The sequence below is a fragment of the Pogona vitticeps genome, chromosome 4 (assembly GCF_051106095.1).
Source record: "Pogona vitticeps strain Pit_001003342236 chromosome 4, PviZW2.1, whole genome shotgun sequence".
NCBI classification, from domain to species: Eukaryota; Metazoa; Chordata; class Lepidosauria; order Squamata; family Agamidae; genus Pogona; species Pogona vitticeps.
In genome coordinates this window covers 87,982,382-87,998,906 of record NC_135786.1, presented here as the reverse complement: position 1 = coordinate 87,998,906, position 16,525 = coordinate 87,982,382, and the positions used below count along the sequence as shown (strand labels likewise).

At 43.8% G+C, this 16,525-nt stretch overlaps 1 protein-coding gene across 2 annotated transcripts in view; it reads left to right on the top strand.

Annotated features, from left to right (window-relative positions):
* Positions 1–16,525, top strand: part of COL24A1 (collagen type XXIV alpha 1 chain) — a 245,139-nt gene that overhangs the window by 225,177 nt on the left and 3,437 nt on the right. For both annotated transcript variants that reach the window (XM_020795023.3, XM_072997896.2), the window contains 6 exons: positions 2,328–2,363; positions 2,462–2,488; positions 6,227–6,292; positions 9,233–9,401; positions 10,474–10,583; positions 13,317–13,532. In XM_020795023.3, the coding sequence (XP_020650682.3) occupies positions 2,328–2,363; positions 2,462–2,488; positions 6,227–6,292; positions 9,233–9,401; positions 10,474–10,583; positions 13,317–13,532 (624 nt within the window). The remainder of the gene's footprint in view (positions 1–2,327; positions 2,364–2,461; positions 2,489–6,226; positions 6,293–9,232; positions 9,402–10,473; positions 10,584–13,316; positions 13,533–16,525) is intronic.

The following is a 16,525-nucleotide window of genomic DNA, read 5'->3' as shown; positions in this document are numbered from 1 at the left end:
CCTACTATAGCCCTAGAGCTAGGCCTGCACCTCCCCTCAATGACGGCATGGGCACTCACTTTTAAATTCTGGCTGTGTCTCTTTTTTAAAATAGACCCAGATTCTCTCCTTGTTCACCTACTTAAAGACCCTTATCAATCCATATGGTTTACGCAGTGTCAAACCAAACTCGTGTCCATTGGCATATCTTTAAACTCCCTTTTTAACAGTAACTTTAAACAGGCACTTTCCCTTATCGAGGAGAGACTATGGGAGTCTGAGTATCTCCAGTTAGTTACCAATGTGAATCAGACATGTTCCCCAATCCATTTCGGTATTTTTCTCTCCTTTGGTTCTGGACAATCTTATTTCCAGTCTTTGATGAACCCTCTTAGCAGGAGGGCATTTATGTTCGCCCGGCTGAACATTTTCCCTTCTGAGGTTCTTAAGGGACGATATGCTCGGGTACCCTTTGAGCAAAGAATTTGCAACCTCTGTGGTTTAGAGCCTGACTCAGTTACACACATTCTCTGTTACTGCCCTGAGTTTAAAGATCTTCAGGCTTGTACCTTAGGCCCAATTATCTCAGGCTTTTCCTGCCCTCCCCAGCTTCTCACAGGTTTCCTCCTCCACGACTACTCACAAGAAACAACGACCTTAGTAGCCGAGTTCCTTGCAAAGGTTCTTTCCTCCCAGGGTTCTAAAAATTAACCAGATTGTCCTAAGTATCTCCTGTCGTGTTTCTTGTTACGTTTCTTACATTTCTAGCTGTGTAACTATTATGCTTATGTCTATTTATTATTATTTTTTCTATTTGCATGCTTTTAACTTTCCTATGCCAATAAAGGTTACTTACAACATCAGGTGTCACCATGGTTTTTGTCTTTTTTAACTTTTTATTTCTATTTTGCTTACAATTTAAAACATGCATTTCTTCTAATGTATTATTAGTGCACTACTTTTTAGTTTCTTCAACAACAACAATAGTACAGTATATATTTTAAATGTACAAATGGTTCCAAATCCTCATCTAGCAGAACTTTAGGAGTAAAGAATAATCGAATACACCTTACCAGCCATTATGTTACCTCAAAAACACCCACCCACAGGTACTTCCTTGGTTACACAATGCTGTTACTTCTAACACATTCCTTCCAAACTCTGGAACACAGATGTTTTAATATCACCAGCCTCTAGATTTAGATGATGAAGTGAGAGTGAGTTTAGGTCTCCCTACTCCAGATTGCTTGATGGTGAAACTTGAATTCCCCACTCCAGCCATGTTGAGGTGGATTGCTCGAATGGGGCTGAAGTTAAATCTTCTCCTGCTATAGAACAGAATCACTGAGAGGGGAACAGAGTTAACGTCCCCCGCCTTCCAAAACACATGATCCAGGTTGGCGTGAGGCAGGATAGATTTTGAACCCTGAATTTCCAGCAATCCAGTTCAGAATGAAAGAATATAGATAGGGAAGAAGAAGTGCAGTGTTGATCCCACTTGTGTTTTGTTCTCTTGGGAAATAGGAAGTAACAATAATGTCATACTGGCCCTTTTCCCCAGCAGAAGTCCATCAGACAGGTCTTTGGTAGGCTGCTGAGAGCCCATCTCTGCTGGGAAAGAGGGCATATAGACATTGGATGCCCTCCAGTCTCTTTAAGTGAAAGCGGCATGAATGTCATTACCATCTCAAGATGGAGGAAGGCACTTTCTGGTGGCCGCTCAGCATCCTCCAAGGGTGGCATGCGACACCTGGGCCGCTGTTTGCCATTCCTGCTACATGAAATGCTTGTACGGGGTTTTAAAACAGAATTGTACACAGTGTACATTTAAGTCTGCAGCTTGCAATACCTTATGGATACTAATAAATTAATAATAAGCATTTTGATAACTGAATGTTACAGATAGACAAGTTGGCTGCTTACTGTTACTTGTGATTGTAACATGCATCTATCCTTTAGTTAATCATTTCTAAATGGTAAATGCACTGTAAAATATCTTAAGGTGTGACTGGTAAGCAAAAGAACTTCAGTCACCCAGTAATATTTGGCTGGAAACTTCTTTTTTTAAAGTTTACACATTTATTTACAAATACACAGCAGGCTCTTTCAGGAACATAACCAAATGATCTCCTGTACTGAGAAATCTTTGTGTAGGTAAGAGGTAGTAGAGAATAGCTTTTGTCTTCCTCATCCATTTTATAGCAGGTTTATTACACACATTAAAATTGTTGTTCTTTGTTGTAAATTACATTTCGTTTCATTTATATCATTTCAAAGTGAAATGCAAACTTTAAAAACATAACACTTCAACTATATTTCATGCATTTTTATCATTTCTCTTTATACAGGGCCCTCAAGGACCACGAGGTCATCCAGGTCTACCTGTAAGCAAATTCAAAGTTATTTTAAAATAATTGTGACTATATAAAACTAGACTCATATCTCATTTATCTCCCCCACCCACCCACCCTCTGTTTTTCAGGGTCCACCAGGGGCACCTGGTCCAAGAGTAAGTACCATGTTTTCCTATCATGGTTTTAGAAGTGGGTAATAAAATTCAGAGTTACATAACAGGCCTCTGGAACTTCTCCAGCACATCCATTAATAATGATGTATAGGAGATGAACAGGGTAATTCTACCTAGCAGCCTTTCAGCCAAGCTTGCATGGCAATAGATTCCAGAGATTTTGTGCACTTACCAAGTGATGTAAAGTTCAAACATATGCAGATTTACCTGGAACTCTTTGAGTTCTTTGTGGCTTACTGCCCCAAAAGTATGCCTAGGCTTGTCACCTCAAAATACATCGTGCTGAAACATTTTGCCAGTTCTGCCTTTCATCTTTCTTGATACAGTGGTGCCCCGCATAGCGACGATAATCCGTTCCGGAAAAATTGTCGCTATACGGGGCAAAAAAGCCCATAGAAACGCATTAAAACGTGATTAATGCATTCCTATGGGTTTCAAACTCACCGTTCAGCGAAGATCCTCCATAGCGCGGCCATTTTTGCTGCTCGGTAAGGGAGGAATCCGTCCCAGAAACAGCGGGCGGCCATTTTGAAACCGCCAGTCAGCTTTTATAAAAGCATTGCTATGATCGGAACTGATCATAGCAAAGCGAAGTTCCACTGCCAGCCAGCCCCGAACGACGCCCGGCCTCCTTGCTGGGGCTGTCCCGGGGCACAGACGGGTGGGCCGGAGGGTCTTTCTCTGGTGAGCGAGGGCTCGGAGGAAGGCAGCCGCCCGGGTGGGAAGGGGGGTGGGAAGGGGCGCGCCAGCCACCCACCACTCGCCAGCCAGTCAGCTAGCCCAGGAGACACCCGGCTAAGGCCAGCGAGCAGCGAGCTGGAAGAAGGCAGCCGCCCGGGTGGGGAGGAGGGGAGGGAAGGGGTGTGCCAGCCTAACGCCGCCAGCCCAGCCAGCCCCGGAAGCCTGGTCTCCATGGCCGGGGGAGAGCGAGGGGAGGGAGCGCGGCTGTCTCCAGCCAGCGAGGGCTCGGAGGCAGGCAGCCAGGAAGGGGCGCGCCACCCACCGCTAGCCAGCCAGACAGCCCCGGACGCCCGGTCTGCATGGCCGGGCGAGAGTGAGGGGGAGGGAGCGCGGCTGTCTCCAGCCAACCAGGGATCGGAGGCAGGCAGCCGGGAAGGGGCACGCCCGGTCTCCTTGACGGGGCACAGACAGGGCGAGGAGGAGGTCTCTGGTGCGCCACCCCCCCAAGCCTCTGCCGCCCTGATCCCAGTCTTGGTGGGCGCCTCCTCCTTTGCAGCGCTCTGGCTCGGCGGCCACCCCAGGAGTGCGGCCAGGGATTGGGGCCAGGCCCTTCACCCCTCCTTCCCTCCCTCCTCCGGAGGCAGGCGCCAGTCAGGAGCGCCCCCGCTCCCCCCCAAAGGCCCGCTGGTCAGCTGTTCCAAAAGGCGAGCCTTTGGGCTGCTCGCGGTGAAGCACTTCTCTGGGAGCAGCCCAAAGGCTCGCCTTTTGGAACAGCTGACGGGCAGGCTTTTGGGCTGCTCCGAAGAAGCGCTTCCATGCGAGCAGCCCAAAGGCCCGCTGGTCAGCTGTTCCAAAAGGCGAGCCTTTGGGCTGCTCCCGGAGAAGCGCTTCCCCGCGAGCAGCCCAAAAGCTCGCCTTTTGGAACAGCTGAGGGGCGGACATTTGGGCTGCTCCCGGAGAAGCGTTTCCCTGCGAGCAGCCCAAAAGCTCGCCTTTTGGAACAGCTGAGGGGCGGACATTTGGGCTGCTCCTGGAGAAGCGTTTCCCCGCAAGCAGCCCAAAAGCTGGCCTTTTGGAACAGCTGAGGGGCGGGCTTTTGGGCTGCTCCCGGAGAAGCGCTTCCCCACGAGCAGCCCAAAAGCTCGCCTTTTGGAATAGCTGAGGGGCGGACATTTGGGCTGCTCCCGGAGAAGCGTTTCCCCGTGAGCAGCCCAAAAGCTCGCCTTTTGGAACAGCTGAGGGACGGACATTTGGGCTGCTCCCAGAGAAGCACTTCCCCGCGAGCAGCGCAAAGCCCGTTTTTTGGAACAGCTGACCAGCAGGGCCTTTGCGATGATCGTGGGGGAGTGCTCCCCCACGATCATCGCAAAGCTAATTTTCCCCATAGGGGCCATCGCAAAATGATCGCTCTTGCGATCATCGCAAAGCGATTTCATCGCTAAACGGAGCGATCGTTATGCGAGGCACCACTGTATATGCATTGAACTCTTGTGTATGTATACACATAAATAAGGTACATCTAAGCATATGCATATCACTGATGTTTTGAACCATTATGCATATGTTAACCATTGTACACATGTGCTATAAAGCAAAAGTTATTCATGTTGTTAGTAATTTGTTCAGATATTGCTGTGAACACTTTCCTGCTATGTCTCTCTTTTGGCTGAAACTGTAAACATTTTCACACTATCCTATCTCCCTTGAGTACTTGTATTTCAGCACTTCAGGCTTTCTTGGATGATCCAAAGAAGTGATAGATCAATATAGGTCTTAGTAGTATATAACATAATGGCCAAAATACTGTAGCTAGAGTAGGACCATTGGATCAGTTTTGGTGAGCCAAATCTTCTGTAAGTACCATTGATTCAAATGAGCTTACCCTAACTGTTGCTTACCATGGCAAAGGGAGTCGCAGCTAGAGCTGGTCCATTTGAATCAATGGAACATATGGAGGAGTTGACTCACTACATTCCCAATGATTTATTGGATTAGTGTGATTTACTACACAAAGCAACAGGATTGTGGTCAATATTGCTGCTGCTGCACATATTGTATAAAATCTGCAAAAAAGTAGGTCATTATATTGTTCATTTGTGATGCATTACACATTAATTTCTAAAGTATGAGAAATGGACAACAATTCTCAAAAATTACAGTGGGGTCTCTACTTAAGAACTTAATCCGTATTGGAAGGTGGTTCTCAAGTTGAAAAGTTCTTATGTTGAATCTGCATTTCCCATAGGAATGCATTGACTCTTTTCCATCCATAGAAACTACAGTGGAATCTCTACTTAAGAACTTAATCCATTTTGGAATGGTGTTCTTAAGTTGAAACGTTCTTAAGTTGAAGCAAAATTTCCCATAGGAATGGACTGAAAACCAATTAATCCGTTCTGGCTGTTTTTTTGTTATGTAGAGGTGCGTTTGTACATTGAAGCATTAGTTCCCATAGGAACTAATGCAAAGCTGGTTAATACATACTCTACCACTAGGGGGAGAATTTTTTTTAACCTAAAATGACCTAAGGTTAAAAAAAGAGCAGGAAAGGTTTTTTTTTTTCTGTTCTTATCTTGAATTTCTGTTCTCAAGTAGAAACAAAATTTAGCAAATGGAGCTGTTCTTAAGTTGGATTGTTCTTAAGTAGGGACGTTCTTAAGTAGAGACCCCACTGTACTCCCAAGATAACATTTAACAGAATTAATCTTACGTTCACTGAAACAGTTTAGGTAATGATATTGGTCCTGTTTTTTTAAAATTACGTTGCTACTTTTAATGAATCATTTTCAAGGACTAGAAATTGTAGTATTAGGAATTACAAACATGTCCCTATAATGTCTGGCAGAAAAAAATAGAGAAAAAATAGAATTCTATGATTCTGTTCAAAGATTCTTGTAGTAAGCAGATCCCTAGTCTTTTGCAGGAAGTGTTTCTGTAGCAAAATATCTGTTTCTTCTATAGCAAGAAATATATCGGATTAATTTTGAACTTTTGCTGGTTAATTATGCTGCTGATATGCAAATGTTTGATTCTATGCAGAAGCTAATTGACATCAACGCTGCTATTCAAGCCTTGATTGAATCAAATGCTGCATTACAGATGGAGGTAACTGTATTTACATGTTTAGATTGGCATATTTCCATTATACTGATGAGCTTATCAGGATGAGGTACATTTTTACATATATTTCATTATCCACATATTTTCAAATATGCTGCTTGGTATGGAGAAAATTAATGGTAGACTATAAAAAGATACCTTCGATGGGAGTCTTTAAAATCTTTGGCTTTACTGTCTGAAACTAAAATGTAGGCTGTTTTGTTAGCAAATTATTCAGTATCTCCAAAAATTGGAGATATCACAATTTGAACAGCAATTGCAGTTCAGCATAAGTAACTGTAAGGAGATGTTTATTGTAAAGAAAACATGCTCAAATGTAGTCTGATGGGATCAGAACTGGAATTGACTGACTAAGAAAGGAATCTTGGAGTTTGATGGGAATGTTGACCCACTGTGCTGTGAAAAGATAAATTTCATTTTGTCCGTCACTGGAGATTAAAATAAATCTGGCAGTATTTAAATACCTTTAGACAAATCTATAATAAGGTGGCCAGTTCAATATTGTAGAAGTTACAGAGTACGGCAACCCAAATAATCAAGAGGCTGGAACAATTCCTCCTAAGGCAATGTTTAGAGATTTTGAGGTGAGATAAACAAGACTTGATAGAAAGGTATAAAACATGTATGGAGAGAACAAATGAAGGAAAGGCTTCTTTCTTTTTCAGTTGTGATGATGGAACCTAAGGTCATCCAATTATGAGAGACTAAGGACAGAAAAAAGGAAGTTTTTTTCTACATGTGGTTCCTATTTGATGTCAGGTTGCTTCCAATTTTCCCGCCAACCTAGCGGTTCGAAAGCATGCAAATACGAGTAGATAAATAGGGACCACCTCGGTGGGAAGGTAAACAGCGTTCCGTGTCTACATCACACTGGCCATGTGACCACGGAAAGATTATCTTCGGACAAAACGCTGGCTCTATGGCTTGAAGAGCGGGATGAGCGCCGCCCCCTAGAGTCGGACACGACTGGACAAAAATTGTCAAGGGGAACCTTTACCTTTACCTTTTACCTGCTTCCAATTTATGATAAACCTGTGAATTAATGAACTTGAAAGGATGTGTCATTAACAGCCATCCTCAGGTCTTGCAAACTAAAGACTTAATTGTGTCAGTTCACAATTAAACACATCTCCTTTGTTTCCTAGCATTATTGGCTTTTCCAGTGAGTCTTGTTTTCTCATACTATGTCCAAAGTACAGTAGCCTCAGTTCAGTCATTTTGGCTTCTATGGAGAGATCACACTTCCAAGTCCCAGTGTTCTTTTGGTTTCTTAGACAGAATTTCTATTTGGATTGATAGTTGAACAGAAGTACACTTCTCCCTTGAATTGTGTGAGTCCAAGCAGCACAGTTTTGGTTATCCATGGATTTTTAAAGTAAACATTAAAATAAATAAATAAACAAACAAACATTACGTATATAAATATTCAGTGAATATTGTTCTGCTATTTGTCTCCAGGACGTAGCCTGAGAAAGGTGGATCTCGCACTTACTGAGGCCTCTGTTGCTGGCAGAATGGCAGCCCCCGGTGTGGCTGGCCTCCTTCCTGGCATGGCAGGTCCACATGGCGAGTGGAGCATGCCAGGTGGCTGATGCAGGTCAGGGGAGGTCACAGCACTGTGCTGCTCTTGGAGAGGGGGAAAGATTGTGTCTCCATTTCCCTCTCTGATAGAAGCTTTTTCTATCCTTTAACTGCTTTGTGAGGGGGGGGGAATAAGAGTTATACAGTGGTGCCTCGCTTAACGAGGAAATCGCTGTACGATTAGGTTTTTGCGATTCCTTTTGCAATCGCAAAACGATGGTTTAAATGGGTTTTTCCGCTTTGCGATGATCGGTTCCCTACTTCGGGAACCGATTTTCGCTTTACGACGATCAGCAAACAGCTGATCGTCGGGTTTCAAAATGGCCGCCGGCTGAAGAAAATGGCCCCCTGCTGTTTTTAGGAAGGCTTTTTCGCTTAACAGGCACCAGAAAATAGCCGCCGTATTGAGGATCTTCGCTGGACGAGCAGGTATTCAGCCCATTGGAACGCATTGAACAGTTTTCAGTGCATTTCAGTGAGTTTTTTTTTATTTCGTTTGATGATGTTTTCGCTCTACAGCGATTTCGCTGGAACGAATTAACGTCGTCAAGCGAGGCACCACTGTACATTGATGCTGAACTACACAAGGGTCTGGAGTCCCTAAGCCTGGCATTGTTGAAGGGAGAAGTGTATGGAAAATTTTCAAAAATTTTGATTTCTTTACTGTTATCATTCAGTTTACATATAGGGATGTGCAGTATGGATCTTTTGGACTATAGATTCTATAATTCTCCTTTCTGGGAGCCTCATGTGCATGACCCCACTCTTACAGACATCTAAATTACGCTGACCTAGAGAGAATGCCCAAGGGGCAGGCTTCATACCTTTATTTATTTATTTAAATTATTTATATACTGGCTTTCTTCCCAAGGAGGATTCAAGGCAGTTCATAAGATAAAACAATAGATTTTAAAATACTATATAAGTATCATATTTAAAAACAATTAAACATATATTAACATTTTAAAAATTAAGTTTAAAAACAATCCCAAAACACTTTAAAACCTGCAAGTTAAAGCTAGCATTTTTGAAACCATTTACTAAAAGCCTGCCTGAAAACAAAAAACTTGTGTAGTTCAGCATCAGCACATAACTCTTATGCCCCTTCCCCAGCAGTTAAAGGATAGAAAAACCTAGCTCTTTGGGGTATGTCCTTCCAAAGCCTGAGAGCAGCCACTGAGAAAGCCCTCTCTCATGTCCTCACCAAACGAGCTTGGCAAGGTGGTGGAACCAATATATCTTAAAAGCTGAGTTAGGGATTTGGCTGTTTCCCAGTACTATGATATATTTTTGATGCCTTGATTGTCAAATGTTTTGGGCTCTTTTGTTTTGTTTTTTTGGCAGAGTTATCAGAATACAGAAGTAACATTGCTGGATCACAGTGCTGAAATATTCAAAACCTTACATTATCTTAGCAATTTGCTGCACAGTATCAAGAACCCACTAGGAACTCGAGATAACCCAGCACGTATCTGCAAAGATTTGCTTAACTGTGAACGTAAAGTATCTGATGGTAAGTTTTCCATCAGAACCTGACTTAAATTCAGATACTGATGTTTTCTTACCAAATATTGTTCTCTTAAGGGAGTCTGCAAATAGATGAGTTTTTAAAAATCACATTGGTTGCAACAAATTGTACTTTTTCCATGCCGGCAACAAATCAGAATGTATACTTCTAACAAGTGTAGTTTATGTATTCAGGCATGCTTTCAAAGCGAGTGGCACGGATTCGAAGGAATTACACACATTGTCTTTTCCTACACAAGCTATTCGTATATTTTTTGACAAAGAACTGAGGAACTATTTATGAAATTATACAGAGTTGTGGGGCTTTAACTGCAGTGTGTATAAATCTGGACTTGTCCTCTATAGCAGTGGTACCCAACCTTTTTGCCTCCACAAACTGGTTTAGCGGTTGGGTGGGCGGGAGGGCATCCATGCATGTGTGGGAGGGGCCGTGCATGCGTGTGCAGGGGGGCAGGAGATTTGTCTCCACAGTCCAGTCCTGGCAAGGCCACAGACTAGAACCGGTCCGGGGGCTGGGGACCCCAGCTCTATAGCAATGGCATGCACAGCATGACAGCAACTGGCAGGGTATTAGGATTTGGTCCCTCTGAGATACTGCTACCATGTTGGAAGGACATTACTCTACAGCAAAGTTTTCCCAGCTACTGTACATTTTAGATAAATCTCTTGCCAGTGTTGTAGGGCTCAGGTAGCGCAGGACCCTGTTGCTATGGGAAACATGGCACTTGTGCCACCATTTGCAGGAAAGCTAGTTGGGCAAAGGAAAGAGAAGTCTGAGTGACCTATTTTCCTGCTCTGGATTTCTCTCTGAAAGAGAGTCCAAGCTCTATGAGGTTTCATTCTCCTGCCCTCTTCTCTTGAGGCAGCTGAAAATTTAAAGAGGGAACTTTATCCTCTCTCTCCCCCTCCCCACATACTGAGATAAAATTTCATACCAGTATGTGGGGAGGAGGAAAATAAAGTTTATTTTATTAAAATAAATGAAAATAAATGAAATTGAGGATTTTATTGGGGAAAACCTGTTGTAATTCTTACGTCTTTTATTTTTTTCAACTGAGGAAAATACTGGATTGATCCAAATATCGGATGCCCTTCTGATGCCATTGAAGTTTTCTGCAACTTCACTGCTGGTGGCCAAACATGTTTGTCACCCGTATCTGTGGCAAAGGTATACTGGTTTCTTTTGTAAGACTCATATAATAATCCTGTTTCTACTTCTGTCTTTTTTATGTGTAGCCTTGCTGTGTTTGTGTAAGAGCTAAAACATCTTGAAGGGCTTTATTGTATTAGATAAAGGTTGAATGACTGTGTGAGTCCATCTTAAAAAAACTAGTTCACACAGTGAGTAAATTAAAACCGGTGAGTAATTGTAATGCCATGTATAGATTTCTGGGTGCCAAACAACTCATTACAGGAGCCTTGTGGTGCAGTGGTTAAACTGCAATACTGCAGCCAAGACTCTGCTCATGACCTGAATTTAATCCCAGGTAGCTGGCTCGAGTTGACCCAGCCTTCTGTTGTTTGGTAAGGTCAATAAATTGAGTACCCAGTTTGCTTGGGGGGGGGATGTCTAGCCTTCATATTTAGCATGTAAACCTCCTGGAGAGTGTTTTAAGTGCCGTGGGGTGGCCTATAAGCAGCACATTTTGCTTTTATATTGTATTTGTCTGTAACTCAGCCTGAAAACCTGTTCAACATGTTTTCCAAGGGAAAGGTGCTTAGCACATGGGAAGGGGCAGGGGAAGGATCTGCTCAGCACAATGTCCATCAGCTGCTTTTTTCTTGGAACCCCCCTCCTCCAAGCTGTTTTTCCCCTGTAGGGTAGCAGGCTGATGTTTGCAAAATAAACAGGTTCAAAACACTGGCAAGAGAAAAGCAACAGGTGGGGAAAGAGCTTTGCAGAGAACAAGGACACACAGGCCGAGTGTAACACGTTGTTTGGCATGAGTCAAAATGCCTGCTCTTATACTATTTGGTTGTTCAAAGAAGAACAAATAAAGGAGGGAAATCAGCATTTCTGAGTAATAGTATGCAGGGACAGAGCAAGCTCTTCTGCCGTTGGAGATGAGAAGCATTGTATCACCCTCGCCAACCAGCCATGCACTCTGCAAAACAAGGAGGCGTTGCTTTGCCCTTTACCAGAGGAAGAGGTAGTGGCAGCGGTTGAAAGGCAGTACATCCCCTCCCCACTGCAAAACATTAGGAAGGAGAAGGGAGCAGAGCTGTGCCCACCCCGAGAATGAAGATGCAGAAGGATGGCACAAGAAGGTTGAAGAAAATGCCGGTGCTGGTGGTGGTGGTCATGATGAAGGATGGCAGCCAAGGGCACATGGGCACTCTCTGTACTCCCTTTGCCAGGGGAGAAGGAGAAGGAGAAGGCTTAAAAGGCCAGCGAAGTTCAAGTTTGTGCAGAGCAGGCAGTTTCTTCTACGCTGGGCTCTAAGGGTTGTCTGAATCAAGTCACAATGAGAAGGAAGGTGAGGAAAAATACCGACTGGAATGCTCAGGAGGCCATCATCCTCTTCCACCCTCTCTCAGTGACTTGGTTTCAGAACCTTCGGACCCTGGAAGTCACTCAGTCTGCTTGGAGCTTGCTTTTAGCTCTCAACCACCTAAACCTCCTTTTCTTTTGGCGGTTGAGGTGGGCAACATGCACAAGGCTGCCTTGCCTGCTGTTACCCATCATTGTTGCCGCCCCTCACCGTTCCTCGTTTTTGTCTTAGTTGGTTGGGGTAGGGGAGGGAGGCAGCAGGTCTGGATCTGAGGAGGGGAAAAAAGCAGCCCTCTTGCTCCCTCTCTACAACAAAGATGGGGGCCCGGAGGGGAGAAGGTCGTGACTTGGAAGAAAACTTAAGTGGTGGCAGCAACAGCCTCATTCCTTGTCTGGTTAAATCATTGGGATGGCAGCACTTCCTTCTTTTCACAACCAGATCTGCTTGGCCTTATTCTAGGATGACGGTGGCAACAGGGGGAGTGGATTACTCACTGACCCCAGCACTCCACAGCCAGAGGCTACTACCTTACCCGGCCTAATGTCAGGGCTAGCCCCGATATTACAATGGGCATGCTCCACTTTCTTTGCCTGCAGTGGTTTAAAAGGGTTCTAGACCATCCTTTCCCAAACCAGTGCCCCCTAGACATCTGGACTTCAAGCTTTCATAGTCCTCATGCATGTTAGCAGGAGTGGATGGGAGATGCAGCCCAACTTAGCTGGGGTGAAACTAGAGACTATTTTAACATCATATTCCACCAGTCCCCTTCATAAGGATAAGATTCACAGTTATCCTAGTAAGCAAGAATAAATTTTCACCCTCGATTAGGTTAGACCTTGCCATGTGTTAGGCTCTCAACATACACAGAGCAAAGCTACGAGTACAGCTATCATTCAGTAATTTCTGTTATTTTGTCACTGCACCCTAGCTCAGAAAATATTTGGTGGGTTGAGTGGAAAAACTGAAAAAAGATGGGAGTTGTCTGCAAACGTCGTTACACCCTGGGAGTCACAAGCTAATGGACTGCTGTAGAAACACTGGGAATGTGGCCCCAGTGTCTGTGTGATGCCATAAGTGGAAACCATATGGGAATGACATCTTAAAGGACAGGCATTACTATAAAGAATGTAATTTTATTTTTCACATTATGAACTTCATGTCCTCATCTTCCTTCTCATATTAACGTTGCATAAATCTTTTTGTAAGGACATATTTTGTGGTTAGTAATCATGGATGTGCTGTCTAAATAGTTGACTTTAACAGATTATATGCCAATACTTTGCTGTATCAGTGGAAATACATGCTTATGAAGTACTTGGAAAGGTATTTCTACATTGAGTGGTTCATTGCTCTTTGTGGATATGAAGTATAATCTTGCTTTGCATAATAATGTGTGTTTTATTAAACAGTTGGAATTTGGCATCGGAAAAGTGCAGATGAATTTTCTTCACTTACTGAGTTCAGAAGCAACCCATACAATCACAATACACTGTCTAAACACTCCTGTATGGGGAACCCCTGAACTGCATGCTCAGAAACCCTCTGTCACCTTCAAAGGATGGAATGGCCAAACGTTTGAAGCAAACACACCGCTTGAACCAAAAGTGCTTCTGGATGAATGCATGGTAAATGATTTTTTGCCGTTATCAACATTTTCAGTTAAAGTGGCATTTCACTAGAATTAATGCCAGCTCTGAATATATACTTTTCTTACTAAGATAACACTGCCATTAAAATTCTCCTTAAACAAAGCAGGTTTCATTCCATTAAAAAAGTACTGGTGCCATCTGGGGCAATTCCACCCTGTATCAACACCTGAGAGCATTCATTCCCCATCCATCTCTAGTGGCTACTAAATTACACAGATTACCCCCTTGAGCAAACACAAATGGTGTCATCCTCTCCTTCATGGTTATGTTTCTACCAAGATGTTTACAAGATCAGATTCTTAGTGTTGTATAAGGTCTTGTCATATTACCTTTAACTTTTAGATTCAACTATCCCCTGTAATAGTAACCAAACAGTGGGTATCGTTATATATAAAAAAACCCAAATATTATTTTATGAATTACAGTACTGTGTCACTGTATTTTTACATATGACTCCTAACTATCCTCTTGGTTCCAGTTACACTAAGTGACCACTAGGTATTAACCACTTTAATATACTTTTCCCTTACTCATATATTTAAGTCCTTTCAGTCTTTCTCAAAGCATATAGGGTGAGGAGAGAGACAGCTCCACTCCTTCTGTTGTCAGTTTATTCATGCAAAAGCAACCATTGGAAGAGGAAGAATCTGTATCTGTGTTGGTTCTCCACATGAGGCAGAACATGGAAAGATGAGGGTTCTGGTTTACACAGAGAACGCACATGGATATAACAGCCCACTATTCTGCAGACTACTGCTTTCACATTATTAAATCAACAACAGATGGGAACAGGGCTAGCATGTTCTCTTCATTGCATGTGTTCTTGTCTTTTAAGAATGAATGTATAAGGCTACTGCCTTTCCCAGCTGTCTGTTCCTTTCATACTCATTGATACCACAGCATTCCAAACAGCATTTTCTCATCTTGTTCTGTTAACCAGTCTCCATTCCCAGATTGCACACTTTTTTGGCAATCATTCCTAACTCTGTCAGTCACACACAGTCCCTGGAACTACTGTATTCTCCCGAAAATAAGACAGGGTCTTATATTTGCTCCAAAAATGCATTAGGGCTTATTTTCAGGGGATGCTTTATTTTTTTTTTTTTCATGTACAACAACCTACAGTACATTTATTCAAATACAGTCATGTCATCTTCTGGTTTCTGCACAATGGTGGAGGACGGTGTTTCACTTAACTGGGGCTTATTTTGGGGTAGGGCTTATATTATGAGTATCCTGAAAAATCCTACTAGGGCTTATTTTCAGGTTAGGTCTTATTTTCAGGGAAACAGGGTATTACTGTATTAATTAATTAATGTATTCTATCCTAAGAGTTATTAAGCTCGGAGTTCTTAACTGAAAGCATTGAGTACCTTGTCAACGTCTCTGTGCAGGATACATACGGGTTTGTCCTATGTGTGTTCCAACAGCTCCAATAGACCCCATTTGCAGCCACCTATGGATACCACCCTCATTTTTCCCAGCTGTCCTGCCATTGACCATAGTTCCTGCTGCTAATGCCCACGTGCGCAAGTTGCAAGCTCTCCAAGATTTGCTCCGAGAGCAATTTCAGCAAGCTAAGAATGCCTACGAGACAGCGGCCAACAGAAAATGGCAAGAAGGGCCACCTCTGAAATCTGGGGACCAGGTCTGGCTCTCCACCCATTATCTACACCGACCTGGCCAGTCGCGCAAGTTGGCCCCTCGGTTTGTGGGACCTTATCCAAATCAACCCAGCCACTCTCCGTATTCACCCGGTTTTCCATCGGTCCCTCTTTGTCCCTGTTGCAGCACTGGACCCCGCCCGACCTCCACCCCTGGCTCCACCTCCACCCGATTTGGTCAGTGGTGAGGAAGAATACAAGGTTCATCAGATTCTAGACTCCCGAATCCACCAGGGGGGGCCTCAGCACTTCATGGACTTACACCCCCCGACCTCGTACAACAGTTCTATGCAGCCTATCCAGATTGACCGGACCCATCTAAAGGGGGGAGTCCTGAGAGGGGGGATAGTGTCATGAGTTCAGCAGAAGATGTGGCATCTGAGGGGTTAATTTCAGCTGAGGAAATTAGAAGCACAGACAGCTGAATCACCACCAGATGCTCCTCCCCCAGTAGCCAGAGTAAGAGACAAGCTTCGGCAAAGAGTCATGACAAGAAGATACGAAGCTCGCACGAATGCTTCCCACAGGAACATCAGGTCAACCAGTCCTGAGTTTTAACAGGATGGAAGGCTTCTAAGAGTTTGATGGTTGCTGCTCCTATATAATTTGTACCTAGAAGGCTTGGAAATAACAAATTCATTCTCTGGTCTGTGTCCACGTTCCTGCTATCTTGAACTTTGCTTACTTGACCCTTGGCTCTTGGACTCTGACCTTACGGTTTGTGTTTTGGCTTTGACAATTTGGCATCTGTTTTGTATCTCCCGGACTTCTGACTTTGGACTGACTAATTGGACTTTCACCTGCTGTATCCCCTGGAAATGTCATACTGTCACTGAAGCCTCTAGCCCTGTTCTCAGTGCTCAATATGGTACTTCCCCTTCTGCTATCTCCCTCTTCTATCTCAAGCAAGGACCATTAGCACCCTCTTAATGCCAAGACTCTGTTGGACGACCAGGTTCTGGACGCCTACTTCAAGAGCTAGCTGAATACTCCATAGCTTCCTGCTGCTACTCCTGTTCACCATATCTTCTATCTAAGGAATCCTTGTCCATGACTCTCCAGCCTCTCTTTTCTGAGCCTTAGCACCATTCCTCCTGCAGAGGACTATACTTACCTTCCCACCAACTTCCCATACCTCCTACCTACCTTGACAAGTGCTCATCTCCGCTGGCCTCTCACCTTCTTTGATGTCATATATTCTGATATCTCCTCTGTCTTGCATGCCAGCTTGACAACAACATTCCAGCTGAAGACTCTGTCTCAACATTCCTCCAGGTGGTATCAATCTTCTTTACCATTTAGGAA